Genomic DNA, 27,786 nt, shown 5'->3' on the forward strand with positions numbered 1-27,786 from the left:
TATGCTAGAGATGTTTCAGTGCTGAATACCCCTGTCACTTCTTCTCAGCACTATGGTGCCTTTTGGGTCATCCCAGTGGTCACTGCCATCTGAAAAGGAAAGCTTCTCTAACCAAAAGTGAGAGAAGCATTAATATATGGGTATGAACATTAAGAAAAGTGCTTACTGGGCAGTTTGGTGAGTATAATATATGCATTTGGCCAGACAAGAGCAGGCGTTACACTCCTAGGGCTCATGACCCCCCCCCCCCACCATAGGCTTTTCATTAGGTTTTCAGTACCAGGCACATATTCCCTCCCATAGAGCAGCCCTCCAGTCCAATTAGAGACCAGTTAGTTTCCCCCACAGCAGACATGCCACTACTGCACCCATTCAGTCATTTGGCCGGGCTGGCCAACTTAAGGCTTGCAGCATCAACTGTTTTCACCACTGATGACTTCTCTCTACCATAAGGCTGCATGCAGCATAGCTTTTTCTAGCTTTCTGTCAGCTGGACTATAGGGAGGAAGTTTTCAGCTCAGCTCCAGCTTGATTTCTCAGTGACCTTGCAGCCAAAGCATGTGGAGTCTTCAGCAGCAGAGAAGCTAGTTTTGATGCCAAAGCCTATGTGCCTTCTAAGTGAAGAATGAAAGGATAGTGGGCGCCTGGAGCAGGCACGCAGTGTATAGAACTGCATGGGGATGTTAGAGGCTTGGCCTGTGAGAACGTGTCAACTAGTACAAATACTGAGCAACAAGAGGTGCCCGTCATTGAGTGAACACTCTGCTGGACAGGAAAGAAATTAAAACACAAGTCTAGCAATCTTAAGCAAGGTATTTACCTGTAAGTCTCAGTTTCCTTTATCTGGAAGGCAGAATGAGATGATTTCTGATGTCTACCATTGGTATTTTTTATAATTATTTAAGTGTTATAGCAGTGTTAGACTTGATTTGACCTCTGGGTCTAAAAACTCAATAATAGGGCAATAATTTTTAAATGACCTACCATTCAGATAATGTTTCCACAATGCTCCAGACATTATATCCAAATACAAGTATTTTTCATGACTTATTAACTCACACAACCATCATGGAAGTTAAGTACTAGCTACTGTCACCTCCACTATACAGATGAAGAAACTAAGGCTTACAAGTTAAGTAACCTGCCCTGTATCACATTGTGCTATGTGCAGAGCCAGGACTCCAACCCAGTTTATCTGGCTTTACCAGTTAATGATCTTTATACTAACATTATGCTAAATTTATATTATGTGATAGCTGGGAGGATTTTTTAGGAGGAAACTTTGTTTTCCTCCCTTTTCATATTTTCTTCTTCTTGCATATTTGGGGCTTTAATTATACCATACCTTTAATTAAGGTAAAAATGAGAAGGGACTTATTATTTCAGTGCCAGTGCTTAGTAAATATTAATGCTATTCTTTTCAGTTATAAGTGCTGTGAGAATATTCTAAAATTAATATTTTCAGATTTTGAAAAATCTTCTCACAAAGTTCAAAAACATTTTTTTTTTTTGAGGTAGGGTCTCACTCTAGACCAGGCTGACCTGATATTCATTATGTAGTCTCAGGCTAGCCTCGAACTCACAGCAGTCCTCTTACCTTTGCCTCCCAAGTCTGGGATTAAAGGCATGCGCCACCTCACACAGCTCAGATTTTATTATTAAAAGAAAATGTAGGGCTGGAGAGATGGCTTAGTGGTTAAGCGCTTGCCTGAGAAGCCTAAGGACCCTGGTTCTAAGCTCAGTTCCCCAGGACCCACGTTAGCCAGATGCACAAGGGGGCACATGGATCTGTAGTTCATTTGCAGTGGCTGGAGGCCCTGGCACACCCATTCTCTGTCTCTCTCTCTCTCTCTCTCTCTCTCTCTCTCTCTCTCTCTCTCTCTCTGCCTCTTCTTCTCTCTCTCTCTGTCACTCTCAAATAATTAGATAAAAATGAACAAAAAAATTTTAAAGTACATATTCTTAAAAAAAAGAAAATTTAGTTTTTGTGATATTTCTTGTCATTCCCACCCCCATGCTTTAAAAAAATTTTATTAATTTATTTATTTGGGGATGGGGAGAAGCAAAGAGAGAGAGAGAATGGGCATGCCAGGGCCTCTAGCCAGTGCAAACCAACTCCAGACACATGTGCTACCTTGTGTATCTGGCTTACGTAGGTATTGTGGGGTATCAAATGTGGGTCCTTAGGCTTCTCAGACAAGCACCTTAATTGCTAAGCCATCTCTCCAGCCCCATTCAAGCTTTTAAAAAGTACTAAACATGTTTGTTTCAATCCATTCTAAACTTTTAAGAGCATGATTACTTTCACTAAGCAATATTTTAAATATTGTATAACTAAAAATTGTGTTATCATTTTTATTTTAGAAGCTCTCTTTTTAAAGAAACCTAGAGAAAGAGCAATTATAGTACTAGAACATAGAAATAAAAATGGCTGGAAGATGGGCATGATGGAGCATGCATATAATTCCAGCACTCGTGAGGTGAAGGATCACTGTGAGTTTGAGGTCAGCTTGAGATTACAGAGTGAGTTCCAGGTTAGCCTGGGCTAGAGTGAGACCCTGTGTCAAAACAAAACAAAACAATCACTGGAGAAATGATCTTATGTGACATTTCTGTTGTTTTCTACTTTTAAAAGACAAATTTTACTGATTTTCTTTGTGGATCAGTAAAAGCTGAAATATACTAGATTCATTTACATCAACTCTCCTCCCTAGATGTCTGCTCCAATGAGGATCTCCCTGAAGTTGAGCTGGTGAATCTGCTGGAAGAACAGCTGCCACAGTACAAGCTAAGAGTAGACTCTCTCTTTCTATATGAGAATCAAGACTGGACACAATCCCCACACCAGCAGCAGAATGCCTCTGAGGCCCTCTCCCCAGTGCTTGCTGAAGAGACTTTCCGTTACATGAGTGAGTATTTTTTTATACCTTCAGAGTGTGTTCATGGAAATGAAGACCATGAGTATCGTGGTATTGCCTTTTAAAACATTTGGCAAAAAACAAAAAGCAAACAAACAAAAAAAAAAACATTTGGCATTCAGTAGTTATTCCATGTTTACCAGGCAAGATGACTTAATAGTTAATGTGAGTGTAGGAAGTGTTCCTAGCATACTCAGAGATTCCTTTTCCTCTTTTACTTAATATTTTCTTCAGGCTCAATAGAAAAGAACTTTTTAAAGAACAGGAGTAAAATTATTTTTTAAATTACATCTTCATTATATCTGCCAACATTTATTATCCCAATAGTCCATTATCCTGTGTCATTAGCTTTTGGCCCTTATCATTAAGGAGCATAGTTCTTGGGTCATAAGTTGCTATTTGTTTGTTTGGGTTTGACAGGGTCTTATAGACCCCAGGGTGACATCAGACTCACCATGTAGCTGGCCTTGAACTTCTGTTTTCATTGCTTGCACCACCCAAGTACTGTGTTACAAGCATTCGTAGTTTCAGTCATGCCAAGGAGAAAGACAGACATTACACTATATTCATTTTTCATTTTTTTACTCAAGGATCCATAGAGAATGAAAAGTTAAATAACACTTGTCCTGAAAATAGATATGTTTTACACCACACTGTCAGAAATAACAAAATTAAAGAGAGGTATGCTTAAACTTCCAAGGTTGGAGACACAGTTCCATAAGATTTCATTTCAAAATCTGCATTAAAGCTTGGCTTGTTTTATTACTTTTTATTTCATTCATTTATTCAATATAAAATATGTGTATGTATCTGCGAGACTATATAATAAAAGTTTAAGCTTAACATTGATGGGTCTGTGAAATTCTTCCAATTTGAATTAATTACAAGATTGCATTGGCTTCTTTACATTTACCAGTGAGGCTGTAGTGTTTTAATGGCAGACTCTTGTTAGCGAGTGATGGTTGTGGAATGCTCATTTTTACAGTGATCATTAGCCATGAGCTTGCTTTGAGTGGTAGTTTTCTAGAACCAGGAAGTTTTTTAGGACTTTCTTCTAGAAGTTTTCTAGAACTTTCTGCCTAGGGGTAGGGGTGGGGTAAATTATTTAAGCTTGAATGGAAATATCAAGACACCCAAATGAAGGCTTCAGATCATGTATTTCTGTCCTTAATTTCTTTTAAATAGCCACATAAACTTAAATTAAGGCTCATAAGATTGTCTTAAGTTTTTTTTTTTATTTAATTTATTTTTTTAAGGTAGTGTTTCATTCTAGCCCAGGCTAACCTGGAATCCACTGGCCTTGAACTCATAGCAATCTTCCTACCTCAGCCTCTCCCCAGGTGCTGGGATTAAAGGCATGCACCACTACACCCTACTTTAAGTTTTTAATTTGAGAAAATGATTACTTAAGATTTTCTCTTGTTTTGTATCACCGTAAGCTGACACAGAGAGCATCCCTTCCCTGTTTGTCCTGTAGGTTACTGTGGTGGGAGAGGGAACATCACCAGAAAGATGCCTTAGGATCATGATTTAATGGGGTCACTTTTAGGATGGATTTTTAACTAAAAGAAAAAAAAAGTTGCAAAAATTCCACAAGACTTTACAGAACAAATCACAGTGTTTACGGGGGAAATTTAAAGCTTGAGATTAATAGAATGATTCAGATCCATACTTTGAAATCCTGGAAAACTCTCCTGTCCCGTCAGTCTAATGGTACCATTTTAATTTTAGCAGTCTGAAAATTGAACTATATCTGATAAACCTAAGGTCAATGACCAATTAACTAGTATTACAATTGCCCCCCCCCAAAATCACTACTATTTTGGGAAGTTAATATCAAACATAAATACATTTCATTGTGAATTTGCATTTTAAGTATAAAGAGTAAGTGATTTCCTTTATTTAGCAAGTTGAGCAAAAGTTAAAAAGAAAACAAAACATTCTGTCACCTTTGCTTACAGATTTTTGTTAATACCCTTGAGTCTTCAAGACTTGTGGTTTTGAATAACTATTATGTCCTCTGGTAGTCCATCCTAGGTTCAACTCCTGCTACTGCTTCAGCCCTGCCTTGTCCCCCTTCCCTTGCACGTGTGTTGGAAACTCATGCTTACAAACATGAATTCAGTTAAGAAGAGGGAACACTCAGAAATTGCAAGAGTTGTGCAAAGAGGATGTGATTGGGAAGGAATCATCAGCCTCATTGGGGCTGGGTGCCTGTCTCACAGGAATGAGGGTGTAGGGGATTCTCTGTAGTCATCCAAACCAGAAAGACAATGTTTACCTCTCAATTGAGAGCAGTGAGCATGTGCCAGGAGTAATTCTGACTCAGTCCCAGCCATAGTCGCAAAACTTAAAATGCTCAGACCAGGGGCTGGAGAGAGAGCTTAACCATTAAGCACTTGCCTGTGAAGCCTAAGGACCCTGGTTCGAGGCTCGGTTCCCCAGGTCCCACGTTAGCCAGATGCACAAGGGGGCGCATGTGTCTGGAGTTCACTTGCAGAGGCTGGAAGCCCTGGCGTGCCCATTCTCTCTCTCTCTCTCTCTCTCTCTCTCTCTCTCTCTCTCTCTCTCTCTCTCTCTGTCTTCCTCTCTGTCACTCTCAAATTAAAAAAATATGCTCAGACTGTATTACATGCAGAACAAATCACTCCAAAGTTTTCTGAATTTTGATTACAACCCAGCCCAAGGAGCTGTAGGGTGAGCCATGGAAGCAGAATACATGGGGCAGAGCCTTTTGTTAAATCATTTGTTCTTGAAACATGCACTCTGCCATCAGTGTCATTTAGGATCTTAATAGAAGTGTGAATTCTTCTACCAACCTACAGACTCAGATCTGTAGGGGTGGGACTCAGCACTGTATTCTAACATGTCCTGGGATGGTGCACATCTCATTTGAGGGCCACTAATAAATACTGTCAGCCTAAGCCATTTCAAAGTGACATTAATTGGGGAAATAAGGAATTGGACATGTACAATTGTACAGAGAAATATACTTGGTAGAAATTATTACTTTTCATGGTATGCATAGATTTCTTCATGCTCTACCCTCAGAAACTGTTAGCATGTACTGGCAGAAAACATTGTGGCTGATAGTGTTTAGAAGACATTAACTAAAAGCCAGGTCATAGAGATTAGCATGTGAACAACCTCCATACATCAGACCCTCAACCACTTCCATAAGAATTCATCCATATATCTTAATATAGCTATTGTATAATACATTATTTTATCACCTGTGTATTATACACTAGCTTCATGCTTTCCTTGGAAGAATTGAGGAAGTTGTTTATCAAATGATTGCCTTTAAAGCTTAATTCTCCCTTGAGACCCTGTTTGGAAAGGCTGCCCTGTATGGTGTGTGTCATGGTCTCCTTTTGTGCCATCTCAGTAACTGGGCAAGGAGCTTTTATAGCAACAAGTACTGCAACTCCTCCTGTAGGGTTGAGCCACCTGGCCTGCGTGTAGCTACTGGGAGCTACTGCAGCATTGCCCGTGCTCTGTGCACGGCATACATGCTTTAGTTTTGTTGTCATTTTGGTTTGGCTTGAGTTTTTGGTTGCAAGAAGATTGGAAAGTGATGAAAGATTAGAATTCTTTTTAAAATTCAGAAAATCTGGTAAAAACTAGCTCGTGGAGAGGCCTGATAAGAGAACTTTTGAGCACCATCTTGATATCAGAATGGGATACCATTGGTGTTTCCCATTCTCATAATAATGTGAGATTGGGCTGATGTGAAATTATGCAGGGATAGAACATACAGTAAAAGCTGGGAAAATGCTTGTTTATTAGTACATAAGCATTATATTCTCCAAATATTACAACAAAAATATTAAAAGTTAGCAACTTTTAAAAACCACATTGCAAAATGTTCTATAAAAATCTGCCAGGCATGGTGGCACATGCTTTTAATTTCAGCACTGTGATTTCAAGTCCAGCCTGAGAGTACATAGTGAATTCCAGGTCATACTGGGCTAGAGCGAGACCCTACCTTGAAAAGCAAGCAATATCAAAAAAATTACCAGCTCCCTGATGCACAAATACGTGCTTTCTTTGTTTGTGACATTGTTTTGCTATGTAGGCCAGACTAGCTTCAAACTTGTATCTCAGTGTCTGAATCTGTAGGTTGGGTAGAAGAATTCACACTTCTAATCCTTTAACTGGATTATTGCTAATTCCAGCTAAATTAAATCTGTTCTTAGACCCAAGTACCTGCTTTCTTTATCAGTATGGTTAAATAATGGAGCTAGTTCTCCACTTATAAATTCTTTTGGAATAAAAATGTTTATCTCTACATTTTTTAAAGTTTTTGTATTTTTACTTTAAACCTTTTTTCAACTATTTAAACCTTTTCAACCCAGCATTCTGTATTCCTTTTAATGAAGAATGAGATCATTATTCATAATAAAGCAATGGGTCATTCCCAGATGTGCTAGAAAGAAAAGCCATAAGTTTAGATCAGAGTAAAGCCTATCTGCTGGTAGGTCAACGTTCTTGTCTTCTGGGCACTGCAGGGCTGAGGTGGGATTAAGGAGGTGCAGATGACTTAAATCACAGTATCAGAGCCGTCCTATACAGGCATGTTTAAGGTGTAGTGACTGTAAACAATTGTAAGAAACTTAGCAAGTTTACTGAGTTCTTTGTTGGCCTATATGATTATCATGTTTGATCCCTTTCATGGCCTTGTAAAATAATCTTACCACCTCCACACTTTTCTTGAATTTGAATTTGAATCTCAAAGGGGTAAAGTAGGTTGTTGAAACTCACTGAAAAGTAATTAGCTTTTCTCCTTGAAAGCCCTTGTCTTTTTCAGAGTTCAAGCCAATACAATCAAAGTCAAGCACAAATCCATATGCTGGAGGAGCATATAATATATGTTCAAAAGCAAATGATCCCTCTTTCATTAGGCATTATTTCTTTAAAAGATACCTCATCTTGCTATGACTGTGGAATCACTGGAGTCATGTTTGCAACCGGACAGAGAGGGGGACAGTGCTGGGGATTTCAAGTTTTGGGTTTTTTTTTAAAGATTTTATTTTTTATTTATTTATCAGAGAGAGAGAGGGAGACAGAGAGAGAAAGTGAGAGTGGGCATGCCAGGGCCTCTAGCCATTGCAAATGAACTCCAGATGCATGCGCCACCATGTGCATCTGGCTTATGTGGGACCTGGAGGATTGAACTTGGGTTGTTAGTCTTCACAGGCATGCACCTTAACTGCTAAGCCATTTCTCCAGCCCGAATTTCAAGGTTTTATACATGCTAGACTCTACACTGAACTCCATCCCCAACCTTCGCATTGATGATTCCTGAACTTATGAAAGGTATCGATACTGGACTGGGATCATACAATTGATAATATATTATATAATATATTTTATAGCAGATATTTAGGTCTGATAAGTATTGTACAGATAAAGGGTTTTTAATTAGTTTTAAAAGACTGTGATTAAAAAAAGAAAGAAAAACTGATTCAAATCAGAGCTACAAAAGCCCCTGTAGGTCTTATTCTTTGTTTACATTAGGTCACATTGTAGATAATCATATATGGTCAAGATAATCACAAAAGAATTCTCATTAAATTCCTTTATAATAGTATGCCTCCTCAGTAACTTTAATTTAGGTTGGTGTATAATGCAGTGGGAAACGTAATCTATCCCCCTAGCTTACACTTTCAAGTGTGAGTGTACCAATCTCTCATCTTCCCAGGGCAAAGAAGATAGTGAAGAGGTGAGTGTCTTGTCATTTGATAGTTTCTTAGCTTATTGTATAATGTATACTTCGTTTGTTACGGTTGTCTTATTCCTGAATGTCTTATGCATGAGCAATACACTCCTTTTCAATATTCACATATAGTTTCATTCTTCTGAATGATTCTGTGAAAGCTTAAGGAAATTGTTGTTCTCTTTCAGTTTTTATTAGTGTTTTAATTTTTTGTGATGTTTAAGGCCTATAAAAAGCTATTTTTTTTTTTTTAATTTTACTGTCTTAGTTCTAGGCACAGACAGAGTGGAGCAGATGACCAAAACTTATAATGACATCGACATGGTTACACATCTCCTGGCAGAGGTATGGATTTACATTTTCCTCCAGTACAAAAGGATAAAACTTGCTGAAGAGGGGGAGGCAGAAGGATCAGGAGTTCATGGGATAAAACTTGAGTATCATTTGGAATCTCTCTCCAGTTTGCACATTAGATAAAAGAGTGATGATGTCTGTGCCCTGAGCTATTTTGTGTAAGGTAGTTAAAGGTGAACAATTGAAATGCCAGCTGGCACTCCAAAGTAGAATGGTTCCTGAAGCTCATCTTGTGACCTGTAGATTCACTTATGTGTTGATACATGGGTGGGTGGGTGGGGGAAATGGATATAGTGCTGGCTGGCCTCCCTGTCCTAGGGCAAACAGGCCATTTTAAAATTATTCCTACTGTTACCCTGGAGTAGAGCTGCCCATTCAAGAAGCATCTACCTTGTGAATCAACAGCAGCAGTTGGGGACATCTCCCTTATTTTACTTGTACTTTGGGCTATTGTTTGAGCTTGCTTTGCTGGTTTTAGTGTATATACTGTATCTCTCCCAGTTGGCAAACAGAAGTGGTCTCTCCTGTGCCTCAGCTTCAGCTGTCTTGTGGAAGGCTTCTTCTCTGTTATATACTTCTGACCTCTCTCCCCTGCTCCCTCCAATAAATTCTATATATGCTATCTAGCATGTATGTAAGATGAGATAAGTAACCTTGAAATGTGGAGATAATCCATCCATTTTCATGTGTTCCAAGGAGAGAAGATAGAAGCTTAATTTTATTCATGTAATGATTGCTGTGAACATAACCCATACCCACACAGGAAGTAATTAAATACACATGTTGTGGACTGCTTCATGTTGCTAGGATGAACACCCAAACCAGACACAGTATTGGAGAGGAAGGGATCTATTTCAAGCTTACTGATCCAGGGGAAGAAGCTGCTTCCATACATCTAAGCAAAGAGGAAAAACAAACAGCCAGCAAAAACCAAAAGCAGCAAATACAAACCAGTAGCCAACAGATGGGACACCACCCCTTCCCCTGCCCCCCAGCCCCCACCAGAGCTCAGACTGCTGGAGCTGGAAATCAGATCTGTCCCCAAACACACCTTAGAGCTGGACCCCAGGATCTGGCCTTAGTGACACCTCTTCCAGACAGGCAGATGGAGTCCAAGTTACAAGCTTTAACAAACCACCTTAGTTTCTGAGGCATATATTCCAACTAGCACAGTATATTAACAGTTTTCCATCCTACAGATGAGGGTCTCATGACTATGAGATAGGGTTCCCATACTTTTGCTAAGTGTCACCATCTGCCCAGAAAGAGTACAGAGTAGAAGCCTGTGGCTTGGCTTTGCTATAGACTCCTGCATCATTACCACCAGCTTCTTTAGACTGTCTTCTCCTAGGCATGAGAAATGGCTCAATGGTTAAGATATTTGCTTACAAAGCCTGGCAGCCCAGGTTTCATTCCCCAGTGCCCATATAAAGCCAAATGCATTGACTGGCTTTTCTATAATCTAGGAATAACCTGAAAATTTCCAATCTCTAATTATATCAATGAACCAATCTCTGGGCTGTTTTTTCTTCTGAGCCACTGTCACCAAATGTGTATAAGCTCTGCCGTAAAGGGAACTGTTCCAATCTACTTATGCAGTACTCATATTTTAAATACCTAAACCATACCATTACCATGTTTAAGATTGGTCATGGGGCCCCAACCACACAAAATACACACTATATCATTGAACTACATCCCCAGCCTCATGCACAATTTTTTGTTTGCTTGGTTTTTTGAGGTAGGGCTCACTCTAGCCTAGACTGACCTGGAATTCACTATGTAGTCTCAGGGTACCCTGGAACTCATGGTGATCCATCTACCTGTGCCTCCCAAGTGCTGGGATTAAAGGTGTACATTTCTAAAGCCTATGTTGATTTTCTATTCCTTAAGTTGTAGGTTTAAAAGTTGGGCTATTGGGCCCAGTGAATAGGATGGTCAGTAAAATCTCACTTGGGATCAAGAAAAGAGCTAACTACTTGACTTTATAACCATACTATCCATCTGACCAATATTTAATAAATACCTCCTATGTGCCTGGCCCTATGTTCATTTGTGGTATCTCAGAACTAAAATGAATCTTGATACCTGATAGGAGATTGCTTTTTTAAAAAAAAAAAATATTTTTATTTTTATTTGACAGAGAGAAAGAGGGGGAGAGAGAGGGAATGGGCATGCCAGGGTCTCTAGTCACTGCAAACAAACGCCAGGCGCATGTACCACCTTGTCCATCTGGCTTACATGGGTCCTGGGGAATTGAACCTTGGTTCTTTGGCTTTGTAGGCCTTAACCACTAAGCCATCTCTCTAGCCCAAGATTGCTTTTTTTAAAGTTTAGCCTGCAGAATTTCTAAAGTGCCATGTAATTTTGTCTGTACTCAGAAGAAAAGTGTATTTGGTGTTTTAACAGAGGGATCGGGATCTGGAGCTAGCAGCTCGAATTGGACAAGCTCTTCTGAAGCGGAACCATGTCTTATCTGAGCAGAATGAATCCCTGGAGGAACAACTGGGACAAGCCTTTGATCAAGTGAGCCTTTGACTTACTATTTGTGATGTGAAATAAGCAGGTCCCATGTAGTGGAGGTGTGTTTTTCTGGCTATCTGTGAAAAGATGGCAGGAGGTAAAATAACAGTGATGTTGGCTGTATCAGTAGCCATTGGAGCAAACAGTAGAGAAAGGAAATGTCATGGGCACTACCTCTGGCACCCTGCTAGTATTCTAAGCCTGTACTCACCGTTCTGTGTGACCTTAGTTTAAGTTTAGTTTCGTCTTTTTTTTTTTTTTAACTACCAAAATCTATCTTAATCAGAAACTAGAACAAAAGACACAAAAAGAAATTTTTAAAAATGTGTTTTTTTGCCAGGTGTGGAGGTACACGCCTTTAATCCCAACACTCAGGGGGCAGAGTATGAGGATTGCCATGAGTTAGAGGCTACTCTGAGACAATGTAATGAATTCCAGGTCAGCCTGGATTAGAGGGAGACCCTACCTCAAAAAACAAACAAAAAATGTATTTTTTCTATGTCAACAAATGTGTATAGTAAGAACTAATTTATTGCCATCTTGAATGGTTAAATTCCAAATTTCCTATAACTTATTTTTATCTCATTTTGTTTATATTTTATAAATACATTATAGGAGTACATTTGTATGTTGAAAATATTTAGTTTCTGGATATATAGTCAGCTCTATTGGGAAAGATGAGTATAGTTATAGACAACCTAAAAATATAAGCCAGGCTGGAGATATGGTTTAGCGCTTAAAGATGCTTGCTTGTGAAGCCTGATAGCCCGGTTTCAGTTTCTCAGTACTCACATAAAGCCAGATGCACTAAGTGGCACATGCATCTGAAGTTTGTTTGCATTGGCAGGAAGACCTGATGCACCCATACTCACTCTCTCTGTCTGCCTCCATATATATAAAATATAAGCCATTGCTCAGCCAGGTTGATTGAAACCTGTAATCCCAACTGCTCTGGAGGCTGGAGCAGGAGGATTGTAAGTTCAAGGCCTAGGCTACAGAGCAATTTCAAGACCAGCTTGAACAAATTATTGAGAGACCCTATCTCAAAATAAAAACAAAAATATTTTACTTTTGAAGCAGAAAAAGGGGAGAGAGCGGACTAGGACTATATCTCAGTGGTAGAGCACCTGCCTGGTATACACAGCTCCTGACACCAGGTGTGGTGGAACACATCTTTAATCCCAGCACTCGGGAGGCTGAGGTGGGAGGATCAAAGAAGGCCTGGCAAAAACGTATTTAAAGAAAGTAGACTTTAAAGTCTTCAGTGTTTTGGTTTCAGACTTTGTGTTTCATTATCTGAGGTGAAATTTTCCTCCATATTCCTGTTTTATAGAGATAAAAACTGGCTTGCTGGGCTGGAGAGATGGCTTAGCGGTTAAGCGCTTGCCTGTGAAGCCTAAGGACCCCGGTTCGAGGCTCGGTTCCCCAGGTCCCACGTTAGCCAGATGCACAAGGGGGCGCACGCGTCTGGAGTTCGTTTGCAGAGGCTGGAAGCCCTGGCGCGCCCATTCTCTCTCTCTCCCTCTCTCTGTCTTTCTCTCTGTGTCTGTTGCTCTCAAATAAATAAAATTAAAAAAAAAAAAAAAACTGGCTTGCTTCTCACCTACTCTAGAAAAAACTATGTTTGTTGAGTTAATGATTTAAAACCATAGCTTGAGAAGTATCTGGAATTTGTTACTCTTTAGCACTTGTTATTTTAGTCATTCAAATCTAGCAGCTAATTTTGTGCGGAATTTTTGTGGTGAAGAACAGTCGTTCCATGAATTAAGATGTTATCCTGCATGCAAACAGTGAACTTCAATCCCAGACTTTCTGTGTGCAGGTTAATCAGCTGCAGCATGAGCTGTCCAAGAAAGATGAATTGCTGCGTATTGTCTCCATTGCGTCCGAAGAGAGCGAGACTGATTCCAGCTGCTCGACGCCTCTTCGGTTCAATGAATCCTTTAGTCTGTCTCAAGGCTTGCTGCAGTTGGACATGCTGCAAGAAAAGCTCAAGGAGCTGGAAGAAGAGAATATGGCTCTTCGGTCCAAGGTGCATTCAGCTAATTCTCCATTTCCTTTAGCATTATGAGGTTTGGGTCCTGCTAATACAGAGGCAAAATGGGCCACTACATTCCAGTTACAGAGTTTTCTTCTGTCATTACATAGAGTCCACTAGAAATGAAGAGTAGCAGGTTGACAGATGAAATGGCCACAGCATAGGACATTTATCTTGTGGAATTATACAGGTGACTGTGAGGAGAATTATGTTGGAAAATTACAGATTAATTAAGCAGTTGATGTTTTCGCTGAGGTTACAGATTGATTAAACAGAGATGAGTAGGCATGTGCAGAGGCCCTGCAAGGGATAGAGGGAGATGTTTTCCATGGTCTCTTCCATACCTTTACTTGGTGGTAGACAAAGCTTGACAAGTTCAGTTTCCTGGTCCCCCTCCCACACACTTCATAAGTAACTAGTCTTCAAAAAAGGCACGGGTGTTTGTATTATTTACTACAAATAGAGTATATGGCTATATATTGACTTTGTTTTTCTTGAAGGCTTGTCATATAAAGACAGAAACTTTTACCTATGAAGAGAAGGAGCAACAGCTCGTCAATGACTGTGTTAAAGAACTTCGTAAGTAGCTTCATAGTCTGCCGTTGGGCAGTTCTTTGATAGGATATCTCCAACTCAGAGATTAGATCAGTAGTTTAAGTAGGACATCTCAAGAAATAACCTTAAATGGTTACTGTCTTAGTGTGTTTTGTATTGCTATTACAAAACACCTTGTAAAGAAGTTTATTTAGCTCACAGTTCGGTGGCTGGAGGGTCCAAACAACGTAGTGTTAACATCCTGGTAAAGGTCCCCTAGCTCAGTCACACAACGTGATAGAGAAACAGAAAGGGAGCTGGCTGTGTAGAGAGGGGCCCAAGCATATTGTCTTGCTTTACAATAGCCTGATTTCTAGAGAACTAATCCACTTGCAGAAACTAACCTCCATGACCCAGATAGAACTTCTAGCCATGGCAAACAAACTCCAGATGCATGCACCACCATGTGTATCTGGCTTACGTGGGTACTGGAGAATGAAACCTGGGTCCTTCAACTTAGCAGGCTGGTGCCTTAACTGTTAAGCCATCTCTCCAACCCTACATTAATTTTTAAATTTTCACTTTGCTTCCAAGGTGAAACAAATGCTCAGATGTCCAGAATGACTGAAGAATTGTCAGGAAAGAGTGATGAACTGATTCGATACCAAGAAGAGATTTCCTCTCTGCTGTCCCAGATTGTAGATCTTCAGCACAAACTTAAAGAAGTGAGTTTGTTCAGTCACCCAGTTGCCACTTGCTATGCTCTGACCCTGGCCTGTGCTCTTTACTAAGTGCTGCAAGCAAAAGAACCTGGTCGCTGGCCTTTCAAACTTGTAGCCTTAGTCTGATTGCTGTTTTAATGTTGTTAATTGATAAAATATCATAAATAACTATTTTCAAGTCAGTATTTTCTTTCTCTGAGTGAGGTTAGATATTCCTGAGGAAGTTGTGATATGAATTATTAACCAGCTAATTGTCCTCTAAACACCTTTTGGATTTTGTTCTATTTTATTGCTCTTAATTGGCTTCTGAAAGATTCACTTTTATAGGTTTGGAAACTATATCCTAGAGAGAAACTGTTAGGATATCTTTTAAAACTACAGTGTGACTGCATTTTATATGAGAATGCCTCACATCTCTTTTAATTTGTTGTTAGCATGTGATTGAGAAGGAAGAACTAAGACTTCATCTACAAGCCTCTAAAGATGCCCAGCGACAACTGACAATGGAGGTGAGAAAGTCTTCTTCTGTCTTGTATGATTCAGGAGGGGGAATGGGTGGTTTCTCTCGTCTTTGAAAGAATTATAAAACAATTGTCATATTTGCAAAACAGCAAGAAAAGATGAAGATGAAGGGCTGGAGAGATAGCTTAGCAGTTAAGGCACTTGCCTGTAAAGCCCAAGGTTCAGTTCCTCAGTAGCCATGTAAGCCAGATGCGAAAGGTGGCACATGCGTCTGGAGTATGTTTGCAGTAGCTCACCCATTCTCCCCCCCCCCTCTGTGTGTGTGTGTGTGTGTGTGTGTGTGTGTGTGTGTGTGTCTTTCTGCCTCTCCCTGTCTCTCAAATAAGTAAATAAATATTTTTAAAAGATGAAATTATATGGCCTAAGAAATAAAGCTGTTTGAAAATTCTATCTGTAGGGCCTGAGAAATGGTTTAGTGGTTAAGGCTGTTGCCTGTGAAGCCTCAGGACCCATGTTTGATTCCCCAGTACCCATATAAGCCAGCTACACAAGGTGGCACATGCATTTGGAGTTTTTTGCAGTGGCTAGAGGCACTGGTGTACCCATTCTCTGTCTCTTTCTTCTTGTATCTTTCTGTCTGTCTGTCTCCCTCTCTCTCTCTCAAATAAATAAATAAGATTTTTTTAAAAAACATTAACATGAGTGCTGGGGAGATGGCTTAGTGGTTAAGGCATTTACCTGCAAAGCCAAAGGATCCTGGGTTGATTCCCCAAGTACCTACATAAGCCAGATGCACAGGTGGCATGTGCATCTGGAGTTCGTTTGCAGTGGCTGGAGGTCCTGGACACACCCATATTTTCTCTCTCTGCTTCTTTTATTTCTCTCAAATAAAATATTTTTTAACAAATCTTGTGTCCAAAACTAATAATGGCAACAACTTTCTTGTTTAATAGAGAAACCTTGACTTATTTCTTTGGTAGTATAAAACCTCTTTACCAGTACATGTTAAACTAACCCAACAGTTTGCTTATATTTATCTAAATCAGAGAAACAGAGAATGAATGTGGGCACATCAGGGCCTCCTGCCACTACAAACAAACTCCAGACACAAGTACCACCATGTGCATCTGGTTTATGTGGGTACTTGAGAATTGAACCCAGGACATTAGGCTTTGCAAGAAAGTGCCTTTAAGTGTCCCAACAGTTTTATGGGTTTTTAAATAAGATGATTTCTAGTAGTTTGTATTTGTTAGGTATGTCAGAAGAAATAACAAAAACTTCTTACATTCTGTCTACATACAGATTTAGCTCATTGGTGGCTTAGCCTGGGACAAGAAATGTTAATCAGAGATTCCCAGGTACCATCTCAAGTTTCTAGAGTGAAGACCTAGGATGTGCTTTTTGTTTTCTTTTTTGAGAAAGGGTTTTCTTATGTAGTTCAGGACTGGCCTGAAATGTTCTGTATAGCGCAATCTCTTTTTAAAAAAAAAAAAAACTTTTTTTTTTTTTTTTTTTTAGAGAGAGAGAGAGAAAGAGGCAGAGAGAGAGAAGTGCCAGGGCCTTTGAGGTACTGTGAACAAACCCCAGATGTGCAGATGTGTGCACCCCCTTGTGGGCATGCATGGCATTTCATGCTTGCATTACTGTTGCTCCTGGCTATATGTGGAATCTAGAGGATTCAAATAGGGGTTCTTGGGCTGGAGAGATGGCTTAGCGGTTAAGTGCTTGCCTGTGAAGCCTAAGGACCCCGGTTCGAGGCTCAGTTCCCCAGGTCCCACGTTAGCCAGATGCACAAGGGGGCGCACGCGTCTGGAGTTCGTTTGCAGAGGCTGGAAGCCCTGGCGCACCCATTCTCTCTCTCTCCCTCTATCTGTCTTTCTCTCTGTGTCTGTCGCTCTCAAATAAAATAAATAAATAAAAATTCAAATAGGGGTTCTTAGGCTTTGCAGGCAAGCGCCTTAACTGCTAATCCATCTCTCCAGCCCTCATGCATCACCTCCTCAGTTGCTGGGCTTAGAGGTATGCACCACCACTACCCCTGGCTTAGAATGTACTTTTTAAATAAATATCCCCAGCTCTGGTTATGCCGATGAGTAACACTTGAAGAAATATTTTCAGTTAGAATGTGCTCTGAAATTTATGTACTCTTTTGCTTCACTTATGTATCCACTATAAAAGAAGGTTCTCAGACAAGAGGGGGGAAAAACTTATTTGTTTAGGATGATTGAGTCCCCTTCCTGCAAATAGATCACTTTCTAAACTCTTGAGCTTGCCAGTTAAGACTTCAAAGAACAATTAATATTGTGTTAAACCTAACCTGACCATCAATGTTACATTTCTTTTATAATTGTTTTAGACATGAACCATTAAATATTGAACAAATAGTTTTGGAAAGTCATATTTTTCATATAATTTTGTCTAAGACATTTCAAATTCTGGCAGCTTAAAGTAAGAATATCATTTGTTTAGTTTGTTTCTGAGTCTTTAAAATTAATACCCCCCAACCCCTTTATCCCTGGAGGCCCATGGTTAATAATTATTGTTTTGAAAAGATAATAAAGTATACTACTACCTTTTCTTTTAGCTGCATGAGTTACAAGACAGAAACATGGAGTGTCTGGGAATGTTACATGAATCCCAAGAAGAAATAAAAGAACTCCGTAGCAGATCTGGCCCTGCTGCTCATCTCTACTTCCCTCAGTCTTATGGAGCATTTACTGGAGTAAGAAACGGAGAAAGTTGTCAGATACTTGAAATGGGGGAGGGGAGTTTAAGATCTGATTGGCCTGAGAATAACTTGGCTTATGACATAAAGTATCTTAAAAAGAGATAATGTGGTTTACCTTTTTTTCTAGGACCCAGTCACTGACTTAGGCCTCAATGTGTTTGTCTACATTTTCCTTAGCACTCTTGTTTATTTGGTCAGATGACCTAAATCTACTAAACATGTGAGATGAACTCTTAAGGAAACTAGGTGTATTTTATTTTGAGACAAGCCCAACAGACTGGACTTGTTGTATGTGAGAGAGAGAAAATGTGTGCACCAGGGCCTCCAGCGACTGCAGTCAGACTTCAGATATATGTGCCCCTTGAGCGCATATGTGACCTTGTGTCACTTTGTGTCTGGCTTATGTGGGACCTGGAGAGTCGAACATGAGTCCTTAGGCTTCACAGGCAAGTGCCTTAACTGCTAAGCCATCTTTGCAGCCCAAAAACTAGATTTTGATCTGTGTACCATAGAGCTACTTAAGCTGGGCTATTCTACCTCAGGTCTACCATCTGCCACTTATTTAAGCTATACTTAAACATTTAAATCTCAACACAAATCATAAGTTTCTTAGTATATTTGACTCTAGTTTAATGGTAAGTCTTGTGAACAGAAATCATGATCATATTATTAATAAACATTATATTTGGAATGGTACAAATTAATACAATATTCTGAGTTTATGTCAAATTTATAATACTGGTTCAAAGACTTCTCTTAACAAATTCTTAAAAACTTATGTATAAGTCTGATTTTTTTTTTTCGAGGTACAGTTTCACTTTAACCCAGGCTGACCTGGAATGGATTCAAACTGCGTATTTCAGTAGATTCTCGTTCATACTCCTTCTCCAATGCCTCCCCTCAGAAGGAATATCATATTGTTTAGCTGAGACTAGCCTCAGACTTGTGTGTAGCCCAGACTGGCCTTGACCCCATCATAATCCTCCTGTTACCACTTCTGGCACTGGCAGGTTTTCTTAAGAATGTAGGGACAGAAGGGGTTTTTTTTGTTTATTTTTTTATTTTATAAATAAAACTTTTTAATACTTTTTAAAATTTTTATCTATTTATTTGAGAGATAAAGAGGCAGATAGGTTGAAGAGAGAGAGAATGGGCGTGATAGTGCAAATGAACTCCAAACACATACACCGCCTTGTACATCTGGCTTACGTGGGTCCTGGGGAATCGAATCTGGGTTCTTTGGCTTGGTAGGCAAGCTCCTTAACTGCTAAGCTATCTATCCACCCCATGTTGTTTATTTTCTAAACTTATTTATTTAGCAGTGCAAGGGTTGAACCCAGGGCCCTCTGCAGGCTAGGCAAGTGTTCTACCACTGAGCTACATGCTCAGTCTTTTTATTTTATTTTTAATTTTTATTTAATTTGAGAGAGACAGAGAGAGAAAGAGACAGACAGAGAATGAATGGGCGCGCCAGGGCTTCTGGCCACTGCAAATGAACTCCAGATGTGTGTGTCCCCTTGTGCATCTGGCTAATGTGGGTCCTGGGGAATCCAGCCTCGAACCCGGGTCCTTAGGCTTCACAGGCAAGCGCTTAACCGCTAAGCCATCTTTCCAGCCCCTTTTTAAAAATTTTATGTTAAAACAACTTTGAACTTCGAACAAAGTTCCAAAAGTAGTTCAAAGAACTTGTATGTACTCTACATATGTTTCTCAGATTTTAACATAACTGTGTTTGCTATAGTATCTTAGCTTTTTTCTTAACCATTTTACAGCAGCTTGCAGATGACCCTATTATGTTTAAGTGTTTGTTCATTAAAGATGAGGACACTTATGTATAATGGCACTACAGCTATCTATATTAGGAAGTTGATTTGCTTCAGTGTTACCATATAATTCAGAGCCCATTCAGATTTTCCCAATTCTTCCAACAGTGCCTCTGTTTTATTAGTTATGTATTTGTTTTGAAATGAATTTTCACTTTTACTCAGGCTAGTCTTAAGATACTAAGCTCAAATAATTCTCCTGCCTCAGCCTCCTGACTACTTGAGATTCTACATGCATACCATTGTGCCCAGCTCCAAAATTAACCCCAGCACCCAGGAGGCAGAGGTAGAAAGATCGCCATGAGTTTGAGACCAGCTTGAGACTACATAGTGAATTCCAGGTCAGCATGGGCTAGAGCGAGACCCTGCCTCAAAAAAATCTAACGAACTAACCATAGGAGGTGGGGAAAGTACCCTATTTTTTTTTTTTTTTTTTTTTTTTTTTGAGGTAGAATCTCACTCTGGTCCAGGCTGACCTGGAATTCACTATGTAGTCTCAGGGTGGCCTTGAACTCACAGCAATCTTCCTACTTCTGCCTCCAAAGAGCTGGGATTAAGGGCATGCACCACACACCCAGCAAGCCTATTTTTAATGATCTTTCTAATATTATCACAACTACATGTTTATTAAATAATAAGTTAGAAATTATAGAAAAACAAGAAAATGGACAGATTCACAAATTTAGCTTGGTTACATGGCCTGTCAGCCCTTATGTTTTTGTATGTCTTCACTTGCTCAGCATATTGTTTTCTGTGTTGCCTTCTTAACAGCAATATTTCATGAAGAGGTACTTATTTGGTCCTTGGTCGAAAGTTTTATTTCCACATTTTATCCCTTGAGTTTTATCCTGTTTTCTTGTATTTTCTTTTATTATAACACCAAAAGCACAGAATCTTTCAGTGAAGGGCAATAATCACTTTATGAATCTCAGACTCTCTTTCTTAGGAATCTTTGGCAGCCGAGATTGAAGGGACCATGCGTAAAAAGTTGAGTTTGGATGAGGAGTCTCTGTTTAAACAAAAGTAAGTACATATGAAAGGTTGTTAATCAACCACTGAAATAGAATTCAAAAGAAACCACAGGGCCAGGATTGTAGTTCAGAGGTGGAGGGAGCACTTGCCTAGCATGAGTGAGTCCTCAGTTTGATCCCTTACCACCAAGGAGGATAGGGCACAATCTAAAATGATAAATATTATGAGATTCAGTAGTAATCCTGTTTAATATTGGGATTTTTTCCTTTTTTTTTTTTTTTTTTGAGATAGTCTCATACAGCCCAAGCTGACCTCCAGCTCACTATGTAGTTGAGAATGACTCTGAACTTCTGATCCACTACTTCCACCTCCTGAGTACGGGGAGTACAGGTGTACGCCATTGTGCTCAGGTTATGAAGTGCTAAGATATGGGTAGTATGTGCTAGGCAAGCATTCTGCCAACTGAGCTACATCCCCAGCCCCTACTTTTTCTTCAGATTACCTTCTCTCATGGGGGGAGAGCTCTCCTGGTCTAACATTTCTTTTCTTTTTTGTTTTTGGAGGTAGGATGTTGCACTAGTCCAGGCTTACCTGGAATTCACTATGTAGTCTCAGGCTGGCCTCGAGCTCTCAGCAATCCTCCTACCTCTGCCTCCCAAGTGCTGGCATTAAAGGCATGCACCACCACGCCTGGCTAACATTTATTTTCTAATTTTTCCTAAATTTTAGAGACTAATCAGGGTGGCTTCATTTCCAATATACACACATGACTCTGCTGAAGCACTATAGTGGTTGACAGTGATGGTAATGAATTCCTCCTTTTTTGACAGGGCCCAACAGAAACGGGTATTTGATACTGTCAAGGTTGCCAATGACACACGAGGCCGTTCTGTCCCATTCCCAGCTCTGCTCCCCATCCCAGGTTCCAACCGTTCAAGTGTCATCATGACAGCAAAGCCTTTTGAGTCTGGTGTTCAGCAAGCAGAGGACAAAGCACTCCTGAACCAGGGGAGTGGCGTGGAGGAGGTTCCAGGGTAAGGAACACAGGCCATGCCAGTGTCCTGCATTTCCTGTGGTACTGGCATACCAGTGGCCTCCCAGTTACGCATACTCACACACCAGCATTGCTCCAGACTGTCCCATGAAGGTTTTGCAGCTGCCAGTTTTCATTCAGTTTTTTTGTTTGTTTGTTCGTTTGTTTTTCTTTTTGAGATAGGGTCTTGCTTAAGCCCAGGCACGGTGGCCTTAAACTCACAGCAATCCTCCTACCTCCTACCTCTGCCTCCGGCGTGCTGGAATTAAAGGCGTGCACCACCACGCGTGACTTCATTCAGTTTTCATGACCTCTACATCGTTATTCGTAGAACACATCATCGATATCATAAAAGTTTCTGAAGTGTATTCAAAGCAGTTTGCACTTTCCTCCATGATTCTTTTTGCAAAGCACAAGTCAAAGCCATCATGTTCAAAGTTAATTTTTTCTCCATTTGGTCACTGGCATAAGTAGCATCAGATGACATTTTCTCATAATCCAAATTCATAATGTCAACCTTTTTGGTGCTGTGGGGGGAGACAATAAGTTTGACTAAATATCTCCCAGGATCAGTTGTTCCTAGTTTCGTTTGTATAAATCTAGATATTTTTTATTTTCATTAATTCAGTTCATTGAATTACCTTTCAGCCAGCTATACTGGAAAGAACATAGAATGTGTTTAAAAGCTATATACTTAATTCTTAGGGAAATTTCTCCTAATGCAGAAGTCATCCATCACACAAGGTTTGAATTTTATTTCCAGGCATGTTGTGTGCTGTGCTTTGCACAAACAGTAGCTCTGTTTTATCAGTGCAACCTCCTTGTTACATAGTTATCTTCAGAGAGCATTAAAACAGGTCTGTGGGGCTGGAGAGATGGCTTAGCGGTTAAGCGCTTGCCTGTGAAGCCTAAGGACCCTGGTTCGAGGCTCAGTTCCCCAGGTCCCACATTAGCCAGATGCACAAGGGGGCGCATGCATCTGGAGTTTGTTTGCAGAGGCTGGAAGCCCTGGCACGCCCATTCTCTCTCTCCCTCTATCTGTCTTTCTCTCTGTGTCTGTCGCTCTCAAATAAATAAATAAATAATTTAAAAAAAAAAAACAACAGGTCTGTGAGGGACTGGGGAAATGGCTTAGAGGTTACAGCATTTGCCTGTGAAGCCTAAGGACCCGGGTTCAGTTCCCTAGGACCCACGTAAGCCAGATGCACAAGGGGGCACATGTGTCTGGAGTTCATATGAAGTGCCTAGAGGCCCTAGCATGCCCATTCTTTCTTTCTATCTGTCTGTCTCTCACAAATAAATAAATACAATATTAAAAAAAAAACAGGTCTGTATACTCACAGTGAGTAGGAACAACTAAAAATGCATCAGAACTATGAGAATGCAATAGTGTTCTATTCTTGTTTCCTTTTGGGTATTTTGCAATATTTGTGGGGAGTCCTGTGGCCCAGAGTAATTTTTTGTTTTGTGGGGTTTTTTTGTGGTTTTTTGCTTTTTGTTGTTGTGGGGGGGGGGTGGTGGTAAAGTTTGTTTTTCTTTCTTTTTTTCTGAGACAGGGTCTTGCTGTGTAGCCCAGGCTGGGCTTGAACTTTGTGTGTAACCCATGCTGATATCAAACACATGATCCTCCTGTCTCAGCTTCCAAAGTGTTGGGATTATTGCCAGGTATCATCACATCTGATTCACATGTGAATATTTTTTTAATTGTTACAGTTAGCAACTCATGATAGATAATCATTTAATGAGTAGCATTTTCTCCTCATAGTATATGGAAGCAGTGATACTTCTTACATCAGTGATATATTCAATGAAATATGATAGGTTTCCTTTTATAACTACCTTAACCTGAATACATAGATAGACATATGAGTAGTTTCAGAAAAGTTAACAAACACAACATAACAATAAAAATTTTTTTGTCTCTGAAGTCATTTGAAATCATCTATAAAAATGACTGGTTGTGGGAGGGGTTGCTGAAGAAATGGTTCAACAGTTAAGGCACTTGCCTGCAAAGTCTAACAACCCGGGCTTCAGTTCCCCGGTACCCATGTAAAAGCCAGATGCACAAAGTGGCACATGTATCTGGAGTTAGTTTGCAGCAGCTGGAAGCCCTGGTGTGCCCATTCATATTTTTTCTTTCTTTCTCTTTCTCCTTTGAAATAGATAATTTTAAAAAATGACTGGCTTGTGCTATTCTATATTTCAAGTAGCTAAGAAAATACTTCCTTTTTAAGATTATTCTCATGATAGTTCACCATTATAAAAAGAAGAGGTCTGGGCTGTGCTCATGGGCTTACGATCTAAACAGGATGATTTTTCCATAGGAATTCTCAGCCCATAAGCCAGCCAGGATCCTCTGAAGATAGTGATTTGGCTACAGCACTGCATCGCCTTAGCCTGAGAAGACAGAACTATTTAAGTGAGAAGCAGTTCTTTGCTGAAGAATGGGAACGGAAGATCCAAGTTCTGGCTGACCAGAAAGAAGGGGTTAGCCGCTGTGACACTCCAGCAGAGAGCCTTGCCTCTCTTTGCACTGACCAGTCAGAGATTACAGACCTCAGCAGCACCAGTTGCCTTCGAGGCTTTATGCCAGAAAAATTACAGATTGTCAAGCCCCTTGAAGGTAAGTCAGTAAGGACCCTTTTACAAACTGTGGCTCACTGCACTTTCCCTGGGAGACTTGTGATTATAAGAACACTATGTGTAGAAGATACCTTTGTTATCCTTAAATCTGTGTGTGTGGCACTGACTTGTAGAAGGTTAGTGAAGGGCTGGAGAGATGGCGTAGCGGTTAAGCGCTTGCCTGTGAAGCCTAAGAACCCCGGTTCGAGGCTCGGTTCCCCAGGTCCCACGTTAGCCAGATGCACAAGGGGGCGCACGCGTCTGGAGTTCGTTTGCAGAGGCTGGAGGCCCTGGCGCGCCCATTCTCTCTCTCCCTCTACCTGTCTTTCTCTCTGTGTCTGTCACTCTGAAATAAATTAAAAAAAAAAAAAAGGTTAGTGAATATGCATTATCTGAGTGGCCAGCCCCTCCTTCTCTCCTGAGGATTTCATGCAAGAGGGAGGGAGGAGGATCTCTTTATGTCTTATGCTAAGGAATATTATTGATAGCAGTTTTTATGGTAAGATAAGTGAGTGTGATAAAAGTTAACCTATGAGAACCCCTCAGACACAAAGGTTCTTTTTTCCCCAAGTTTATATATTTTAGTTATTGTGTCTGTGTGCAGGTGTGCATGTGCACATGTGTAGAGGCCAAGGACAACCTCGAGGGTTGTTCTTCAGGCACCATCCTCCTTTATTGAAATAAGAGCTGTCACTGGCCTAGAACTTTCCAAGTAGGCTTAGATAGGCATGCCAGCAAACCACAGGGATCTGCCTTGTCTCTGCCTTCCCAGTATTGAGATTACAAGAATTTGCCATCATACCCCACTTTTCAAAGTTCTGTAACTTAGTTTGATACAATCACTTCACTAGTCAGAATTGCCTTTTTTAATAAGTGATGGCCACCGGGCATGGCGGCGCATGCCTTTTTTTTTTTTTTTTTTTAATAGAATGAATGTCTTTTTTAAAAAATATTTTTGGTCAGTTTTTATTTATTTATTTGAGAGTGAGAGAGAGAGAGAGAGAATGGGTGCGCCAGGGCCTCCAGTCACTGCAAATGAACTCCAGACACATGCACCCCCTTGTGCATCTGGCTAACGTGGGTCCTGGGTAATCAAGCCTTGAACCGGGGTCCATAGGCTTCACAGGCAAGCTCTTAACTGCTAAGCCATCTCTCCAGCCTGCACACGCCTTTAATCCCAGCACTCGGGAGGCAGAGGTAGGAGGATTGCCATGATTTCAAGGCCACTCTTGAGAACTATGTAGTGACTACCAGATCAGCCTGGGCTACAGCAAGACCATACCTTGAGAAACAAAAATTAAAAAACACTGCTTATGATGGGGTTCAGGGCACACTGTCCTCAAATATGGCACTTTGGCATGAAGAAGAGATGGCCATAATGACATAATTAGACATTACATCAGATGGAAGCATATGGAATTATCATTAGTGTACCCTATGATGGAATAAAGGGGGTGTATTCTCCACTGTATCCAGTTCTTTTTTTTATTCTTCCTGAGCCCAGGGAAATGAGTCAGGAATAGGTAGTAAGCACAAGGAAACTACTGAAAATTCACGTTGTCTTCCAAGTTGATAGACTGAGTATTGCTTTTGTCATATACAGCCCACTTCTGACATGTATTTTGTCCTTGCTGCAGTCAGGTTCATATTGCTGGCAGAAATCACCCAACCAAGAGCAGCTTTTGAGAAAAAATGATTTATTTTGGCTTACATACTCGAGGGGAAGCTCCATGATGGCAGGGAAAATGATAGCATGAGCAGAGGGTGGACATCACCCCTGGCCACATAAGGTGGACAATAGCAACAGGAGTTGTGCCAAATACTAGCAAGGGGACACTGGCTATGACACCCATAAGCCCACCCCCAACAATACATTGCCTCCTGGAGGTATTAATTCCCAAATCTCCATCTGCTGGGAACCTAGCATTCAGAATACCTAAGTTTATGGAAAACACCTGAATCAAGCCACCACATTCTGTCCCTGGCACCCATAAACTGATAACCACACATGATGTAAAATGCAATGCATTCATCCAACTTTAAAAGTCCCTATAGTTTTTATCAATTCCAGTGATGTTCATACATCCCCATAAGCCAAGGTCTTTTAACTGAGCCATAATACCAAAAACTAGCCTCAAAAAAACCATAATGGCACAGAATAAACATTCACACTGTAAAAGATGACATTGGGTATGGCAAAGAAATACTCAGCCAATACAAGATTTAAAACAACTGGGGCAAACATCAAACTCTGTAGCTTCAAGTCCAACAACTCTAGCCAGTGACAAATCTCCAAGTCCATTAATTCTAACCAACAACAAGTCTCTGGAGTTCCAGTTCCACCCCTCCAGCTAGGCTACTCACAGTCCTGGGAAACTTCATTGAAGGCCTTTATCCTTAGCAGCCATCTAGTGGTCCCAGCATCTTCACTGGGTCTCCATGCAGGCAATCCTGCTTCACACTGCCCATAGCCATTTCCAAAACACAAGACTTCATTGCAAACTGAATGACCCTCTCTTTCCTGCGTTTCTTATACTCCACAATACCAGGTAGGGTGCCAGTTTGTTAATCCAGGAGGAATAAAGCAGACTTTGAAGAATACGACCCTCCTTCAACATTCAGGCTAAAGTTACATTCTTCCTGTTTCCCCAGTCTCAAAGGTTGTAATCTCTCATACTCTTGCAGCTGAACAGGCATCAGCTTCAGCCCAAAGATTTCATTTTTCTGTGCCATATCCCTCTGCAGACACCAGTCCATTTCTATGCACTGCAACCCTACACATGTTCTCAAGACATGGGCATAGCATCAAGCCTCTTACACAAACTGCTTCTAGCCCAGTCCAAGCAAAGCTCTTTTCACCCTCATAAGCCAAAACACACAGTTCATAGTTCTTATTGCATTCAGGTCTGAGTTTGACCAGAATAGGCCATCAAGCTGTAACTACAATACTGCAAGGTGTCTCTTGGGCCAAGGTTTCAAATCCTTCCACATTCCTCTTGAAAATCAGCTCCAAAAGGCCAAAGCCACACAGTCAGGGGTCTATCAGCAATCCTACTCCTCAGTACCATTTTACTGTTGTAGTAAGGTTCACATTGCTGGCAGAACTCTCCCAACCAAAAGCAGCTTTTGGGAAAAAAGGATTTACTTTGGCTTATAGACTGGAGGGGAAGCTCTGTGATGGCAGGAGAAAACGATGGGATGAGCAGAGGGTGGACATCACCTCCTGGCCAACGTAACATGCACAATAGCAGCAGGAGAATGTGCCAAACACTAGCAAGGGGGAGCTGGATATAACACCCATAAGTCTGCCCCCAACAATACACTGCCTCCTGGAGGTG

At 40.5% G+C, this 27,786-nt stretch overlaps 1 protein-coding gene across 3 annotated transcripts in view; it reads left to right on the plus strand.

The window, feature by feature from the left end:
* The window catches only part of Trak2 (trafficking kinesin protein 2), a 76,918-nt gene that overhangs the window by 34,333 nt on the left and 14,799 nt on the right, over positions 1-27,786 (plus strand). For all 3 annotated transcript variants that reach the window (XM_045146972.1, XM_045146969.1, XM_045146971.1), the window contains exons 3-13: positions 2,715-2,909; positions 8,906-8,982; positions 11,401-11,517; positions 13,337-13,546; positions 14,053-14,131; positions 14,681-14,811; positions 15,243-15,317; positions 17,855-17,992; positions 20,768-20,844; positions 21,624-21,827; positions 24,151-24,449. In XM_045146972.1, coding sequence (XP_045002907.1) covers positions 2,715-2,909; positions 8,906-8,982; positions 11,401-11,517; positions 13,337-13,546; positions 14,053-14,131; positions 14,681-14,811; positions 15,243-15,317; positions 17,855-17,992; positions 20,768-20,844; positions 21,624-21,827; positions 24,151-24,449 — 1,602 coding nt within the window. The remainder of the gene's footprint in view (positions 1-2,714; positions 2,910-8,905; positions 8,983-11,400; positions 11,518-13,336; positions 13,547-14,052; positions 14,132-14,680; positions 14,812-15,242; positions 15,318-17,854; positions 17,993-20,767; positions 20,845-21,623; positions 21,828-24,150; positions 24,450-27,786) is intronic.

This window comes from Jaculus jaculus, chromosome 4 (assembly GCF_020740685.1).
Source record: "Jaculus jaculus isolate mJacJac1 chromosome 4, mJacJac1.mat.Y.cur, whole genome shotgun sequence".
NCBI classification, from domain to species: Eukaryota; Metazoa; Chordata; class Mammalia; order Rodentia; family Dipodidae; genus Jaculus; species Jaculus jaculus.